Below are 18,796 nucleotides of genomic sequence, written 5' to 3'. Positions count from 1 at the left end.
TCCACTGGATCATAGAAAAAGCAAGAGAATTCCAGAAAAACATCTACTTCCACTTCATTGACTACGTTAAAGCCTTTGTGTGGATCACAACAAACTGGAAAACTGAAAGAAATGGGAATACCAGACCACCTTACCTGCCTCCTGAGAAACTGTATGCAGGTCAAGAAGCAACAGTTAGAAATGGACATGGAACAATGGACTGGTTTAAAATTGGGAAAGGAGTACATCAAGGCTGTATATTGTCACCCTGATTATTTAATTTATATGCAGAGTACATCATGCGAAATGCCAGGATGGATGAAGCACAAGCTGGAATCAAGATTGCAGGGAGAAATATCAATAACCTCAGATATGCAGAAGACACCATGCTTATTGCAGAAAGTGAAGAGGAACTGAAGAGCCTCTTGATGAAAGTGAAAGAGGAGAGTGAAAAAGTTGGCTCAAAGCTCAACATTCAGAAAACTAAGATCATGGCTTCTGGTCCCATCACTTCATGGCAAATAGATAGGGAAACAGTGGAAACAGAGACAGACTTTATATTTCCTTGTGCTCCAGAATCACTGCAAATGGTGACTGCAGCCATGAAATTAGAAGACGCTCTTGGAAGAAAAACTATGACAACCGAGACAGCATATTAAAATGCAGAGACATTACTTTGCCAACAAAGCTCCGTCTAGTCAAAGCTATGGTTTTTCCAGTAGTCATGTATGGATGTGAGAGTTGGACTACAAAGAAAGCTGAGCACTGAAGAATTGATGTTTTTGAACTGTGGTGTTGGAGAATACTCTTGAGAGTCCATTACACTGCAAGGAGATCCAACCAGTCCATCCTAAAGGAAATCAGTCCTGAATATTCATTGGAAGGACTGATGCTGAAGTTGAAGCTCCAATACTTTGGCCACCTGATGTGAAGAGCTGACTCATTAGAAAAGACCCTGATGCTGGGGAAGATTGAAGACAGGAGGAGAAGGGGATGAAAGAGGATGAGATGGTTGGATGGCATCACCGACTCAATGAACATGAGTTTGAGGAAGCTCCAGGAGTTGGTGAAAGTCAGGAAAGCCTTTCATGCTGCAGTCCATGGGGTCTCAAAGAGTTGGACACAACTAAGCAACTGAACAATAACATTTTAAAATTTTTCTTTAATTAAATCTTTTCTATTTGGTTATATTAGCAACCTAATAAGAAGTTAATCACACATATGGAGTGTATAAAGTCTTTATAAAAGAATGTAACTCTGTTTCATTGAATTTTATTCAATGAATGTCCTTATCTTATCATTCCAGAACTTTTTATGACCTAGTATAGCTATTACCCTATCCTCAATACCACTGAAGAAAAACATTATTTTGATGTGCAAACTCATATCTATTCATTTAAAAACTCAATCATGTTACTTGGAAGCTATATTTACTATGTGTACTTTAAAAGACAAATAGAACCTCATGTTTAAATCACAATTATATATAACATGCGCCTTTGGTTTAAATAACATGAACATATTTGCCTTGACACATCATGACAACTATCAGAGCCACAGGAAGTATGTGTGAAAAAGCTCTAAGTTCACCGCAGTCTCCTCAAATATTTTTGAGATGCTTTCTTCATCTCTGCTGTGGACCACTGATGCATAAACACACAATATTTTACAGTAATTAAGGCAATGTTCTTAGATTTAACAGGACAAACACACACACAAAGGAAGGAAATAAAACCATTTGACACATGCAAATTTTAACCAGATTGTCAGACAGTATGGCATGCAAGTCATTAGAGCTCTTCTAAGAGCATCTTCCAGAACATTGACCTCAGGGGGAGCTCGGGGTATCATGGCAGACTCTTTCTTCTGTACTGGAAAGAAGCAACCAATACAGACAAACCCTCTTTCCTCTGCTGACCTTTCTCAGCCGGTGCTTAGGGATACAGGAATTAGTAACAGATGGAGGCTTTCTCAGCTTTTAGTAGCCACTGAGAATAAATAAAAATTAGGAAAGAAGAAATACCTTCAACCTACTTATTAAAAGTATATTTGCCCATGGAAAAATATACCTTTTTAAAAGAGCTGGATGGCTGCAGATATAATAATGAATTGCTAGTCACTCAGTCATGTCTGACTCTTTGTGACCCCATGGACTGTAGCCCATTAGGCTCCTCTGTCCATGGAATTCTCTAGGCAAAATTACTGGAATGGGTTGCCATTCCCTACTTCGGAGGGTTTTCCTGACCCAGGAATGGAACTAGGGTCTCCTGCATCGCAGGCAGATTCTTTAGGGAAGGATAGTAATGAACAACCACTTTTTACTGGGACTAGGTCCCAATGTATGTTACATTTGGCCCAGCCAGGGGAGGCACTGTGATTCCTTACCAAGTTTGGTGATAGAAGGGACTGAAAGTGAAAAAGAACTCCTGCATTTGCTATTTGGTCCAGCCACCTTCTGCTGGCCTCCCATGTTTCCATCTCGTTTTCTTTGCTGTTGTCAAACATCTGGTTTAAGGCCGCCATGAGCTGCTCGGAGAAGGCACAGACGGTGGCCACCAGGCTCTGGCAGAAAACCATGTCTCTTCGGAGCTGAGTCTCGCTATCTGTGATGCAGGAGAACGTAAAGATGGTTTTGCAAAATGTCATAGTTGAGTAAAACCAGTTCATTAAGCATCTGCATTCACTGTTATTTCACTCTCTCTAAACTCACACCATGGGAAAATGTGAATTCAAGCTCTATTCATGAGCACATACTTTTCAGTAAGTATCCTTTTTACAAAACATGGAACACCAAAAAATGTTAGAAACATTAAGATCTTTTTCTTACTTGATATTGTGACTTGATTTTCCAATCACTAAATTGCTTTACAAACTCCAAGGAAATAAAATAAGGTTTATTCACTTTTTTTTTTTAGTAATAGAACATAATATGCATTGTTGTGTGACACTTTCCCTAAAGGAAATTCAAAGCCCAATTTTTCAGTTTGTGCTGGCAAAATATTATTAATACTAAATTAAAAAAAATTATCTACTAGGCCTATTCAAATACTAATATAAAATATACATGGGGAAAGAGTACTGATGTCTGACTACTTGAAACAATAAACAAATCTGAATCTCCTGAAGTCACCTATTCAATTTCACAAGCTATCAATAGGTCCAGTTCAGAAATCCCTATATTTTTGGACATAATTAGATATTTACAGTTTTAATATAAATCGACTTTTACTAGCATACTTATTCTGCAATTAACTGGATTTTCGCCTGACCTCCTTTGAAGGTATGTTGACCCTGTGAACTGCCAGTTCTGGACCTCAGGTTTCTCAAATGGAAAGCAGCCGTGCCCCGAGAACTCAATCCCAAAGGGTTCACTCCTCTGAGACACAGGGTGTATGCAAACTACATAGCAACATAAACACCAAGCCACACCCTCTGTACACTGAAAAAGTACTTGTACTAGAAAAACAACACAGGTGAAAAATCAACATATTCCCAAATGTACTCTGAACATGTTGAGGGCTTGCAAACTTCTGAAATGAAGAAGCACTGTCAATAATTACTGTATAACATAAACATGCTGCCTTTATTCAGCAGTGAGTTCTTCTTGCTTTATTGATGAAAAAGCATATTTTTTTAAGTTGTTTAACCAAAGACATGAAACACCTGCTTTTAATAACTACCAACGCATAGGGGAGGGATTGGGGGCAGGAGGAGAAGGGGGCGACAGAGGATGAGATGGCTGGATGGCATCACTGACTCGATGGACTTGAGTTTGAGTGAACTCCGGGAGCTGGTGATGGACAGGGAGGCCTGGCATTGCGATTCATGGGGTCGCAAAGAGTCGGACACGACTGAGTGACTGAATTGAACTGAACTGAAAGCACAGGTGCACATAACTGCTGCTTGTTTCTCAGTTTCACTGTTAGTAAAAACTAGTCTTGAAAATTTTATTAGAAACAAGATTAAATATGAAAAATAATTATATAATAAAATATTTATTGATTAGGTTGAACTCTATGAACTTGCTGCTTTGGTAGGTCAACATAATTGAATATGGCAATTCCATATGGTTCAATCTGTTGACAAGAACATATGTTAGACATTTCCCTTAAGTATTAAATATCATGTGCCCCATTCTAATAGATGGAAAAGAGTGTTTTACATGTCATTATAAATGGGAAAACTGGGAAACAGTTTTGCCCAGTTTCAACTAAGAAAAAAGCAAAACACCTGTTCTGTTGTACATAATTTCTAACAGTGTGTAGATATTCAACAAATACTTACTGAATGAAAATAATGAATCAGCAGAGTGACTAACAACTGAATTAAGTGAATTGAAAATGTATGCATTCATTCTCTGGCTTCTTGAAATGACAATTTAGTCTGACTTAACAGAGAAGGCTGGAGAAGGCAATGGCACCCCACTCCAGTACTCTTGCCTGAAAAATCCCATGGATGGAGGAGCCTGGTGGGCTACAGTCCATGGGGTCACTAAGAGTCGGACACGATTGAGCGACTTCACTTTCACTTTTCACTTTCATGCATTGGAGAAGGAAATGGGAACCCACTCCATTGTTCTTGCCTTGAGAATCCCAGGGACAGGGGAGCCTGGTGGGCTGTCGTCTATGGGGTCGCACAGAGTCAGACACAACTGAAGTGACGCAGCAGCAGCAGCAACAGAGAAGGCAATGGCACCCCACTCCTGTACTCTTGCCTGGAAAATCCCATGGATGGAGGAGCCTGGTAGGCTGCAGTCCATGAGGTTGCTAGGAGTCGGAAATGACTGAGCAGCTTCACTTTCACTTTTCACTTTTATGCATTGGAGAAGGAAATGGCAACCCACTCCAGTGTTCTTGCCTGGAGAATCTCAGGGACGGGGGAGCCTGGTGGGCTGCCGTCTATGGGGTTGCACAGAGTCGGACATGACTGAAGCAACTTAGCAGCAGCAGCAGCAGTCTGCCTTAAAAGGGTTATTCTTGGTTCATGGGCCCTCTGGCTGTGGGACACCCCTCTTCCCTCTCCACTCAGCAAACGTGAAATTGTTCTTCAAGAGTCAACTTACTGAAATACTGAAATATTACCTCCCCTTGTGAAATGTCCCCTCTCCTTCAGGAAGCTGGTATACTTTTCTCTGTCCCACCTCAGGCCTAGGAGTGTCTCCCCCTGCTGGAGAGTAATGACCTAGCACTGTGAGAGTTTGCTTACATGCTTGTTTCCCAAGGGACAATCAGCATCAGTGCCAGGGGGAGTTGGCATATCGTGTGATTTATGCCCAGGGACGTCAAAGGCAGATAATCTGCTTTCAACTACCCACTCCACCATTTTTAAAGTGTATGATTCTAGGTATTAGATTCCTATTTTTAAAATAGGAGCTACTCCTACTTCTTGGATCTGTGATAAAGATAAATGGAATATGTTTGTTCTCTATGTATTTCTGCTTTGAAAATAGGTTCATCTGTACCATTTTTCAGGTGTAGAGAGCAAACATATGAACACCAAGGCAGGAAGGGGCTGGAGATTGGGCTTGACATATATACACTACTATGCATAAAATAGATAACTAATGAGAACCTACTGTAGAGCACAGGGAACTCTACTCAGTGCTCTGTGATGGCCTAAATAGGAAGGAAATCTAAAAAGGAAGGAATATATGTATATGTGTAAGTGAGTCACTTTGCTGCACAGCAGAAACTAACACACACTGTAAAGCAACGACGTTGCTGCTGTTCAGTTGCCCAGTTGTGTCTGACTCCTTGCGACCCCATGGACTGCAGCACTCCAGTCCTCCCTGTCCCTCACCATCTCCTGGAGTTTGCCCAAGTTCATGTCCATTGCATCGGGGATGCCTTCCAGCCATCTCATCCTCTGACGCCCTCTTTTCCTTCTGCCCTCCATCTTTCCCAGCATCAGAGAAAGCAACCATACTCCAATAGAAATTAAAATAAATTAAAAAAGAAAATGGAGCTGAGTGGAGGCTCTATGTTCTTAAAGTAATAGATTTCAAAAAAAAGATAAATGCAATAAAAACATTTAAAGCACATAGCAAGGTGAAATCGGACGTGATATTATCAAGATTCTTTTCCTCTCCTAACATCTAATGTGGTAGCTGGCACACGGGTGCTCAGTTTATTACTGACTAGAGAAGGAATGCCATGATAAAGAAAGAAACCCAGTAAGAGAACTGAAAAGCATATAGGTCTTCTCCTTTTAATTATGCAGCTGCTCAAAATTCAAGTGTCCATCCTTACCAAAGCTATTCTCATTCATCATTTTCATCAGTAAGAACTACAGCAGGAATCACAAGAGCTGCTCCCAGCTTCTAGTAAAAGAAGAAAAGCAAAGAATTCTGTCTTGTTTGCGCGTGTGTGGGACAGCTTATTATTTTTTGCCAACTAAGAATTCCCATATAGTGAGAACACACTCAAAACAAACGGATTAATACCTATCCATTTGTTTCATTTCAGTATTTGAGAACCTACTTAAATTCATCTTCTACAAACATGTTTAAAAACATTAACACTTCATTTAGTCTAGGCTATTTAAAAAGCTCAAGTTTCATCTTAAGCTTGCTGATCTAAAAAGAATGAGAAGGTTTCTAGACACACAAGTAATCCCTCTGAAGTTGTAGGGAAAAGAAAGCAAAATAAAAAGAAGAGATTAGAGAAAGACGAAGACAGAAATAAAAGGCAATTAAGAATAATGTTTAGCAGATACAGTCTGCCCTTTTAAAGTGAAAAGCATAATTTTGTGGCCAACAACATGGAGTAATTTGTCTGTTTGGTAACACTCAAATGTAATAAGGAAAAAAGATTCAGGAAATTAAGTAAACAAAAAAAAAGAGAATTATGATAGGAAAAGACAAAATTTAAATCAAAGTAAGAACACCCATCTGAACATTAATAAATAAAGCAACACATTACAAAACCACTTCTGGAACTGGCAGATCTAAGTCTCAATTTCAAAACTGCCACCTACTATTTATTAATTCACCCAATAAGGCATCTTTATGCCTAATCTTCTGGATGCCCCAAAATATGTGGTGACTGACTACATGTACTAGTTATGATTCCTCTGCTTGAATGCAGATTTCTTCACCTTTAAAACTGTGGAAACAACAATAATGTTCTCACAGAGTAGCTGTGAGAACACAGTGAAATCCATAAAAATGAGGTACATCAACTCTACTGTTATTATTAAAGTTCAAAAAATATGACATACTTTTGTTATTATTATTACTCAGTCAAAAAGCAAGGCAAAAACCAATCATCAGAAGGAAAAAAAAAAAAAGGCTCTCTTGTTTAAGTTGGCTCATCCATTCATTATAATTTAAATTCTCCAAGTGTGGTAGATTGTAAAGTAGTCACAAAGTCTTCCCCTCTCTGTGTCCATGCCCTTCCAAACCAATTTCTGATTGTGATTCCTCCCATCAAAAGTACAATCTGTTTCTCCTTGAATCAGAACCATCTACATACTTACTATAAACAAAAATTAGACACAGGTTCACAATAAAACTTATTTGTACAAGGAACTTTACCAAAACCTGGCTCCTTTCTCCTGTTAAATCATATTTTGTATAAATATACATTTATATACGCTTTCAGCCATTTCAGCCATTTAGTTGTAATTGGAAATGAGCATGTTTTATTACTTTATCATAAAATACTATAGAAGTATTTTTTTAATCTCTGCAAGGCTTTAGAGAAGGTAGGGATCATATTTCCATCTATTTTGTAAACAGGTGAAGCCACTCCCTTCATATCATAAGACACCTAAGGTAGTGGACTGTAATAATTTCAAACAGTAAAAATAATGCAAACTCTTACCTGAATATTCAAGAAGAGCCAGGAGTATCCTACACTTTACCTCTGCAGAGAAAGAAAATATACCAGTCAGTTGTTCAGTCTTTTTCTGCAACTAACATCATATTTTAGTTGTATAGTAAAAAATAAGCACAAACTCATTATATAAATATAATAAAAATCCCATTCATTTGACAAGCTATTTTTGCCTATCTACCTTCATATATTCTACCTATTGCTCAAGACCCTAAAATCGTTTCCATATCTGAATTATATGAGCCTTGAAACATCATTCAAATCTTGCTATCTTTGTAGGTCATCATTAGCTTGCATGATGTTCTGTAAATGCCTACAGCTATTATGGTCTTGACCAGTAAATGTCAAATAGCATTTTTTAAAATTTTTAAACTTTTAAAGATTATATATACAATATTTCGAGCTTCTCTGGTGACTCAATGGTAAAGAATCTGCTTGCAATGCAGGAGGCCCCAGGTTCAATCCCTGGGTTGGGAAGATCCTCTGGAGAAGGGAATGACAATCCACTCTAATATTCTTGTATGGAGAATTCCATGGACAGAAGAGCCTAGAATGCTACAGTCCATGGGGTCACAAAGAGTCGGACGTGACTGAGTGACCAACACTTCCACTTTCCATACAGTATATAAAGAATATATATAATATAGTACAGCTGAGCACTGAAGAATTGATGCTTTTGAATTGAGGTATTGGAGAAGACTCTTGAGAGTCCCTTGGCCTGCAAGGAGATCCAACCTGTCCATCCTAAAGGAAATCAGTCCTGAATACTCATTGGAAGGACTGTTGCTGAAGCTGAAGCTCCAGTATTTTGGCCACCTGATGTGAAGAACTGACTCATTGGAAAAGACCCTGATGCTGGGAAAGATTGAAGGCAGCAGGAGGAGGGGACGAGAGAGGATGAGATGGTTGGATGGCATCACCGACTTGATGCACATGAATTTGAGCAAGCTCTGGGAGTTGGTGATGGACAGGGAAGCCTGGTGTGCTGCAGTCCATGGGCTTGTAAGGAGTTGGACACGACTGAGCGACTGATCACTGATATAAATATGCATTAATAAATATTATATTATAAACTATGGCTCAGTAGTAAAGAATCTGCCTGCTAATGCAGATGACACAGGAGACATGGGTTCAATCCTTGGGTTAGGAAGATCCCCTGCAGGAGGAAATGGCAACCCACTCCAGTATTCTGAAAAATTCCATGGACAGAAGAGCCTGGTGGGCTGCAGTCCACAGGGTTGCAAAAAGTCGGACATGACTGAACAACTAAGCACATTACATACTGTGTATTACATATTAGAAACACATGTATATATTGTTCCTCGCCTATCTTGAGGTCAAAATACTGCCCTAAAGGGCTGAAAAATACTAAATATTTCCAAATATTCTTCTTCTCACCCCATCCCCACACAGGACCAACCACAGATATCCGATAAATGATGTGTGTTAACGTCACACTCATTGCTGTGTACCCAATCAGCTGTGCACTCATTTGCTTCCAATTGGTAGATAGTTTGCTTGCAGTAGGAAAATATTAAACATAAGGAGTTCCTTTATGTGCCCAAGATTATGGAAAATAAAAAAGGTATTATATATGGAAAAGGTGGCATCCTATTCTAAATAAATTCACAGAATAATCAGAGCAACAAAATTAACAGATAAGAAATGCAGGAAATACCAGAGGACATTAAATTTTACAAGAGAGACACAAGGACAAATGGATTTCAGAGGCAGAAAAGTACACTGGACTGAGTCAGGAGTCCCATCTATTATACACGAACTTTACCATTTTTAGTAAAGTGTTAATCTACTTTGGGTCTCATCTTGCTCATTCCTAAGATAACATCTATCTTGACTAGTTTATAGTACTGTGCATAAAAAAACACATGGTGCTGTGCTTAGTCGCTCAGTCGTGTCCAACTCTTTGAGACCCCAGGGACTGTAGCCCACCAGGCTCCTCTATCCATGGGGATTCTCCAGGCAAGAATACTGGAATGGGTTGCCATGCCCTCCTCCAGGGGATCCTTCCAACCCAGGGATGTGATGGGACCCAGGTCTCCCGCACTGCAGGCGGATTCTTTACCATCTGAGCCACAAGGGAAGTGAAACACATGGGAATATATATCAAAAGGCTTGGAAAATTATTTAAAGTGCTCTGTACTGATGAAGCACTTTTATTATTGTGACTTGAATCTGGCTAAAGTTGGTATACCCCGCGCACGCGCGCGCACTCCCTGCTCAGCCACGATTGCTCAGGAGCGCGTCCACACCCTAAAGGCAAGGCGCTTAACCAATCATTGCAGCCGCGTGGGGCATCACGGGAACTCCCGGTATAGAATTTTTTTGAGAGTCTCAAAATTTTAAACATTCAAAGTTAATTGTCAGGGGAGAAGTACATATCCTAAGAGTGGGAAAAGTGCTAGCAAGGCAATAGAGTAGGGGAAAAAAAAAGCCAAACATTCAACAATCTAGCAAAGGAAAGATTTTATTACAACTTTAAGAGATTGCAATTGGGATCCAATTGGAAAACCCCAGTGAAAAATGGCTTCCAAATCAGATTGATGAGTTTAGACTGATCTAAGATAAAATCACTCTAAGGCTCTGAGGCAGGGGACTGAACATGATATTTTAGGAGAATGAATCTGGTAAGGACTTATATGGACCAGAAAAGATGAATTCAATCAGATGAATTAAAAGGGGAATTAGCCAGAAAATGTCTCATTAACTGAAATATGAAGAAAAATGGAAAAACTGAAGAGAATTTTGAGTTAAAAAGAAAAAAGCAGCAGCTCTTTAGGATATTAGGACAAAGGCAGAGAAAAAAAATGAAAAAAGTACTGCTGGAAAAATGAGAGCTTTCAAAGAGTATAATTTTGGTAGGTAGGCAGCAAAGGTATGATATGTCACTATGCTATGCTAAGTCACTTCAGTCGTGTCCGACGCTGTGTGACCCCAGAGACAGCAGCCCACCAGGCTCCCCCGTCCCTGAGATTCTCCAGGCAAGAACACTGGAGTGGGTTGCCATTTCCTTCTCCAATGCATGAAAGTGAAGTCGCTCAGTCGTGTCCAACTCTTGGCGACCCCATGGACTGCAGCCTATCAGGCTCCTCCGTCCATGGGATTTCCCAGGCAAGAGTACTGGAGTGGGGTGCCATGGCCTTCTCCGATATGTCACTAACAAACATTTGAATTTAAGGTGACAGTGGACGCAATTTGGACGGGTATTCTTCCCCACACCACCAAGCAATTCTCCAACCCCAGCTGGGTGCCCTACAATTCAATTTAATTCTGACACCATCTACCTGGATATAGTGACAGATATCACGGTATAAGGTCTCACCCCTCACGGGACTGCACCCCACCCCCACTTCAGACACCATTTACAAGTCCAGGCTGTCGTCTGTGCTTCTTCTGATCAACTGGATACAGACTAGAGGTTCCAGTGATCCCCTCCTTGGGTTCAGTTAATTAGCTAAAACACCTCACAGAAGTCAGAGAAACATTTTCTGACTAGATTAGCAGTCTATTATAAAAGGACATAATTCAGGAACAGCCAGACGTAAGAGATGCACAGGCAAGGCATGGATGGGTAAGAGCAGAGTTCCAGACACCAACACAAGTTCACACAACAGTCTCTGAGTCATGACTGACTCTTTGTGACCCCATGAACTGTAGCCCGCCAGGCAACCCTGTCCACGGAACTTCCCAGGCAAGAAACCTGGACTGGGTTGCCATTTCCTTCTCTAGGGGCTATTTCGGATCCAGGAATCAAACCCAAGTCTCCTACGTCTCGTCTCCTGCAGTGGCAGGAGGATTCTTTACCACTGAGCCACCTGAAAAGCCGAAGTTCACCAACCCAGAAACTCTCCAACCCTTTCCAAAGTCACCTCATTAACAGAACAAAAGACAGCTTTGCTCTCTCAGCACGGGAAATTTCGAAGCTTTTATATCTCTCTGTGCCAGGAAAGAGGATGAAGACCAAAGATATATATATATTTTTTATTCTAAAAAAATACCACAGTGGGCTAACCACACAAATTACCTTCAGTTAGCTGATACTATGATTCCATAACTTAGCTGAGGGATAGGAGACAGACATAATCTTAGTGACACCATCCTATGACTCTGTCCCCATCTAGTCCGTTATTTCCTCTGCTCTCCTCTGCCCTCAGTTTACAGGCTATGAGTGAATGGTATGCATATTAATGGCACTGGAACAGTCCTTCCTACATAAAGACCATAGACTTACATTCTGGTATCATATTTGGTATATGTTTGCTAGGATATTCTTAAATCAGAGATGAAGGCATGATGGTGTTCAGAACATGCTACCCTCAAATATGGCACTTTGGAATACTGAGTTATTCATATTTTAAGTTGAAGGACTCTGAGAAACAGTGGGGAGAGGAAGGACTCCCTGACCCCCACATTTCCCCCCGAAGCAGATCATAAGACGGCTCAGGAGAGCTATACCTAGAGGAAAGAGATATCTTTATCTCCAAAGAGGGAGGGATGCCAAAAGAGCAGGCCTTGCCACCAGTTTTACTACACTTAGCACATACCCTTTGGTCCTGTAACAATTTTCTAGGACTTTCTGAAAGTGAGAGTCGCTCAGTCGTGTCCGACTCTTTGCGACCCCATGGACTATACAGTCCATGGAATTCTCCAGGCCAGAATACTGGAGTGGGTAGCCTTTCCCTTCTCCAGGGGATCTTCCCAACCCAGGGATCGAACCCAAGTCTCCCGCATTGCAGGCAGATTCTGTACCAGCTGAGCCACCAGGGAAGCCTTCAAACCTAGTATGAAAAGATGCAGATTTAATCTTTTCTTCTGGTCTTCATTTCCTTATAAAGGCTCCAGTGTCCATGTGAAACTTATATTAAATGAAGTTATATGCTTTTCTCCTGTTCATTTGGTTTTTGTCAGTCTAATTTACAAGGCTCCAGGCAGAGAACCTAGGAGGGTAAATGGAAAAAGATGTTTTTTCCTCCTCTACAGGAACATCAGCTACACATGCACACCAGAACATTCTGGCAAGGTAGCATTAAGTTAATTTCCAGCCCAGACCTGACCTTCCATTAAATCATTCTTTACAGAAGGACAGTTTGGGAAATAGAATGAAAATGTCTTTAAATTGAACAGGATGAATCCATGGTGAACGGTGAGGTTAGTTCTGAGTCCATCCACAGAACAAGCAGCTGATTACAAGGATCCCAGTGCAGCTGCTTCCACCCCATAGAACAGGACTGGACACTACACAGACCACCAGGAAATGGCAGCTTGCCCTCTCCCTTGATGGTTCACTGAGCTGAACTACTGATTAACTGTTTTTAAAGACTCCTTAATATGGTGACAATCACAGCTCTTACCCCCCCAAAAGTAATTGATACTGCATTTACTCTAAAAGCAAAATAATGTATACAGGAAAACTCAAAACTGATGAGAACAACTGCATTTAGATTCACAAATGATAGCTTTTAGGAGTGTTGTGATACTGGTATCTAGTCAGTGGAAGTCTACTTTTTACTCAGCAAAGTATGGACTTCCCAGGTGGCTCAGTGGTAAAGAATCTGCCTGCCAATGCAGGTGATCGAACCCAGTTCGGTCCCTGGGTTGCAAAGATTCCCTGGAGGAGGAAAATGGCAACCCACTCCAGTATTCTTGCCCAGAGAATCCCATAGACAGAGGAGCCTGGTGGGCTACAGTCCAAGGGGTCACAAAGAGCTGAAAACAATGGAATGACTAAGTACACAACAGTAATATATATGCTTAAATTCCTTGAAGCTTTTAAAAATATATTTGTCATTTTGGCTATTCGTTATTTGGGGGGGTTTAAATTCAGACTTCTGATTGAATGTGATGTTATAATGTGTATGTAGCTATAAAATAAAACTATAGCCAAGAAATCCAGCTGTGAAGGATAAAAGATTTCATCATATGATGGAATAGCTGTGATTTATTTGGAGTTTTCCATATGTGTAAATATTTCTTATCTATTGATCTCTAAAGAATATCTAAGATGTTATACTTGAGTGTATTTCTAGGCAGAAAACTTGGTAATCACAGAACATTTACACCATTCATATCATTTAGTAAATGAAGAAACTGAGGCACGAATGAATGACATCACAGGCTTAGACCCTATAGGGTTTAAGAACTTTCTTGTGTCAACAAAGTGTGTAACTCTCTCTGTGTGCCTGCAAGCTGAGTCACTTCAGTGGTGTCCGACTCTCTGTGACGCTATGGACTATAACCTGCCAGGCTCCTCTGTCCACAGGATTCTCCAGGCAAGAATACTGGAGTGGGTTGCCAGGTCCTTCTCCAGGGATGTTCCCGACCCAGGGATTGAACCCACATCTCCTGCATTACAAGTGGATTCTTTACCACTAGGGAAGCCCCCTTAATTTTAGGATAAATGTAGAATAATTTATCCTAAAAAAATAGTAGTGAGGGACTTCCCTGGTGGTCCAGTGGTTGGGGCTTCATGCTTCCAATACAGGGGCCTGAGTTCAATCCCTGTTCAGGGAAATAAGATCCCACATGCTGTGCAAAGTGGCCAAAAGAGTAAAAAATATTTAAAATGGCAGTGGTGGGTTAAAAAGTGGGTTATGATGTACTGTTACTTCAGCTGATTACTATATACCACATTCAAATGACATACGAATGACTGAGGAATATAAATTTACATACAAGCATAATATGTATTATGCAGGTTTCTCCACCTTAGTCCAAAGGATATTTTAGACCAAATAATTCTTTGATGAGAGAGACTAGCTGGTGCCTTGTAAGATGTTTAGCAGCATCCCTAGCCTCTACCTACCAGATGCCCCATGATTGTGACAACGGGAAAATGTCTCCAGACATTGCCAAGCACTGGTCTAATACTGGGCAGAAAACCACTAATTGGAGATTCCAAAAATTAGACAAATTCCTCATTTCATCTTTCTCACCATCATCACTTTGGAAACTCTCAGAACATTTTCCTTAACTGAAACTGGAGTGTGATTGACTTGGATGAGGCACAAGGGGACCTTTTGGTTTGGTCCCTGTGTTCTATATCCTGACTGTGGTGGTGATTATATGGCTGTATATGTGTTTATAAAATTCACTGAAATGTACACTAAAAATGTACATATTTTATTGTATATAAACTATATCTCAATAATGTTGTTTTGAAAAAATTCCAAAAATTTGAATGTTATTTTACTAACAACAGGTTATTGGTGGTGGTTTAGTTGCTAAGTCGTGTCCAGCTCTTGGGACCCCATGGACAGCAGCCTGCCAGGCTCCTCTGTCCATGGGATTCTCCAGGCAAGAGTACTAGAGTGGTCACCATTTCCTTCTCTAGGGGATCTTCCCAACTCAGGAATAGAACCCAGGTCTCCTGCATTGCAGACAGATTCTTTACCAACTGAGCTATGAGGGAAGCCCAACAAAAGGTTAACTTCTGTCTAATGTTAGAAGACCTCTGTGTAAGGCTGAGTTGACCCCAAAATTCCATTTAGATAAACCAGTATACACAATATAAATAATAATACATGAGTTAAATATCCTTAAACATGAAAAGAGAGTAGATAAATCAGTTTAGTTAACCTATGATTTGATTTATTGGAATGGGACCCTAGCATCCTTGGAATTCATTGACATATCTTTTTAATTTCTTTAATTGATAATATCTTTGGCACTAAGAAGAATCCAGCTGAATGAAGTAATTATGAACAATCCACTCTTGGTTTTCTTTTATTGTTCTTTTCATTTTTTTTAACTGATAAGACTATGTGGAAGATATTCCAGTGTCCCTTAGAGTCTGTTCCTGCTTTTAGGAGTAGAACTCCTAGATTTTGCCTGAGCACATACATGGCTGTCCTTCTAAAATCAACATTTCTCTGCTTCTCTTGCAGCAGGGTGTGGCTTTGGACTAAGGAGAGGTGACTGGTGATGTGTTTAAGGTTACCTCATTAAGGACAAGCCGATTAACCTAGATTTTCTCTTTTCCTTTCCTGCTGGCTAAGGTGTAACATCAGGCATAGCAGACTATGTCGGTCCAGAGATGGAAGCCACGTGGAAGCTGATGGAGCCAGCCTGGGTTCCTGAATGATCTTGTGACACACGCCTCTCCCTGTACCCCACACAGGGACAGGAAAAAGAAAAGTCTCTAATTTTGGCTGTTGTATTTTTGAGTCTTTCTGTTATGGCAGAAAGTTTATACCCTAAGACAAATTGGACAAATTGGAAAGCATTTAAGATTTTTAAGTTTTTCTCTGTGTGCTGTTTGGTCATAGCTAATATATTTTGCTGTGTATTCTCAAGTAAAATAATTTCTAAAATAGTATATGATTTCATGCCAATAGTTCTTTTTGACCCAGTAGTTATTTAGGAGAGTGTTTCTCAAATTTATGAGTTACTTTTAAACTTTAGGTACTAATTATTAGTAAATGGAGACACAGCATTCAGCTTTTCTAATTTTTAAATGTGTTTATGGGCTAATTTATGATCAATTTTGGTAAAATTCCACAGATCTTTTTAAAGAAGTTGCCTTCTTGGTAAGATACCAAAATATTTATTTATTGTGTTACTTAACTTTTCTATAATTATTTTTTATCTGATCTAATAAAGGTTTAGAGATTTAAAAAAAAATTAGACAAATTCCTCATTTCATCTTTCTCACCATCATCACTTTGGAAACTCTCAGAATATTTTCCTTAACAACTCTGACCCTATAATATGCAACCAAACTCACTGGCATTGTCTGGAAATTTTTTATATCTCTAATTAGAGGTGGTACCAGTTATGGGATGCTGAGTAGACCATCTCATGCTAGTATTAAAAATAACAAGCAACTTAGACAAACACCTCTGAAAGACAAACTGAAAAACTAATGATTCAACCTTATTTTGATTCTCACAGACTCACAATTGATATTTTAGACTTTCCATGAAATGTAGTTTCAAGCATTTTGTGAATCCTTTAGAAATTTTTCTGATATAGTTCCATATTATAAAACATATGAAACTCCCTCATTCTCTACTCGTCTTCGTAAGACGGAGCCTTTGCTTTATTTCCGACGACTATTCTTTGAGATACAGTCTGCGTTGTCTAGACCTTGGAACGCAGGTTTTGTCATCTTATTCCTTCTCTCCCTCCTCTGCTTTCTCTCACCCTTTTCAGTCCTTTTATTTTCCTCATAATATGAAACACTCCAAAGAGTAATCAGGGCATGTCTGAATTTGAGGGTTTAATGGAGTTTTAAATGAGTGTTGCTCATGTCATGGGATTTTTTTTTGCTTTTTATCCTGACCTTCAACAAATCTTCTGATGTTCTGAGCAAGATTCCGGACGCTGCTGGGAAGATTCCAAGGATCTTGCTTGATGTGAAGTCTTAACCTTTTCGGACAACTCAGCTTTGGTTCCATTTCCTGCTGAAACTCTAAACAAACACAGAAAAGCTCTCTTAAGTCTCAACCATTTACCGGTTCACAAGCCCATAAACAACAGAAGCCTCTTCCTTCCATTCCTGTGGTCTTAGTCTATTATCATGGTAGCAATTTATGTAGCTTTATTACGGGAGAAAATCTGTTAAATCTAAAACAAAGTCAGATCCTTATTATCTTCTCACAAAGGTTTAAACAAAGGAAGAAATTTAGATGAAAATCTCTATTTCAACATCCTAACCCGGACGGCAGACAATGGCAGCTCTAGACCCCATTCTGTTGGCCACCTCCCCCACCCCAACCCCATTCCCAAATCCCCTTCCATCAGCACTGGGCTGTACCCAAGCATTGAGCCTGATTTCAGCAAAAGCAACTCAACACTTACATTTCTTGAATTAATACATCCAGTCTGCCCTCTATAGGCTTTAAACATTTTAAATTTTCAAAGAACTCTAAAAAAGGTCCTACCTTGGTTTATTATATATATTCAATGACTATCAGATAGAAGTAGTATTAAATAAACGACAGAACTAGCACCTAGAACCTTTTTTTTCTCATGCTAAGCTTTTGCCTCATGACTGTATTATCCCCCACTTTTGTTTCCGAACTGCCTCGAACAGGTACATTGTAAACCTCACCTTGTAATCCTCGACCTGGTGTCAGGTACTTAGTTTGCTCAAAGGCCCTCACGACTGCTTGGCCTCTCAGGAGATTGGTTATGGAATCCACCTATCACAACAGCAGAGATTTGGGGGAGTTACAGAACTTCTCATAACACATAACAGACATTTCCAACAGTAAATCTCCTAGCATTTTTTCTGAAACCAATGATTATTTTGGGGCTCCTATGCTGCCTGCAAAATCTATCTTTGAATAAAATATTGGGATAAACTCACCTGATAACATTTTAAATGGCATCTCTTACTATCCTACCATATATCCATGTGCAATATACATGTGCTCAGTCGCATCCAACTCTGCCACACCATGGACTGCAGCCACCAGGCTCCTCTGTCCGTGGGATTCTCCAGGCAAGAATACTGGAGTGGGTTGCTGTGCCCTCCTCCAGGGGATCTTCCCGACCCAGGGATTGCCTCTCCTTTATTGGCAGGCAGATACTTTACCACTGTGCCACCTGGGACACCCACCACGTATTCACACAAAATACAAATTTACTTTATAAAAGAAGTAAGAGGTCCAGAATGATTGAAAAAAAAACACCTAAAAGTTTTCATAATCCTTTACAAAGTGGTCAAAGTTTCTACATTATGGATTTTGGTTGTGGTTATACATTTTTTAAAAAATGCAAAACACCAACATGAGCACCAAGACAATCTTGTGCTTCTTGAGATTGGAAATGAAATTGGACAAGAAATCATGAGGGAATATCTGAATATCCACAAAGAAACAAATAACAAATAGAACAACTCCTGCTTGTAAAATGCTTTAGCTCCTCTGTCCATGGGATTCTCCAGGCAAGAATACTGGAGTGGGTTGTCATTTCCTCCTCCAGGGGGTCTTCCTGACCCAGGGATCAAACCGGTCTTACAT

General features: G+C 39.9%; 1 protein-coding gene across 1 annotated transcript in view; it reads right to left on the bottom strand.

Annotated features, from left to right (window-relative positions):
* The window catches only part of PREX2 (phosphatidylinositol-3,4,5-trisphosphate dependent Rac exchange factor 2), a 293,528-nt gene that overhangs the window by 87,071 nt on the left and 187,661 nt on the right, over positions 1-18,796 (bottom strand). The window contains 4 exon segments of the mRNA NM_001192526.2: positions 2,365-2,582; positions 7,803-7,844; positions 17,113-17,241; positions 17,884-17,974. Of these exon segments, the coding sequence (NP_001179455.1) occupies positions 2,365-2,582; positions 7,803-7,844; positions 17,113-17,241; positions 17,884-17,974 (480 nt within the window).

The sequence above is a fragment of the Bos taurus genome, chromosome 14 (genome assembly GCF_002263795.3).
Source record: "Bos taurus isolate L1 Dominette 01449 registration number 42190680 breed Hereford chromosome 14, ARS-UCD2.0, whole genome shotgun sequence".
Classification (NCBI taxonomy): domain Eukaryota; kingdom Metazoa; phylum Chordata; class Mammalia; order Artiodactyla; family Bovidae; genus Bos; species Bos taurus.
Note: the sequence above shows the minus strand (reverse complement) of the source record. Positions and strands in the feature narration are given on the sequence as shown.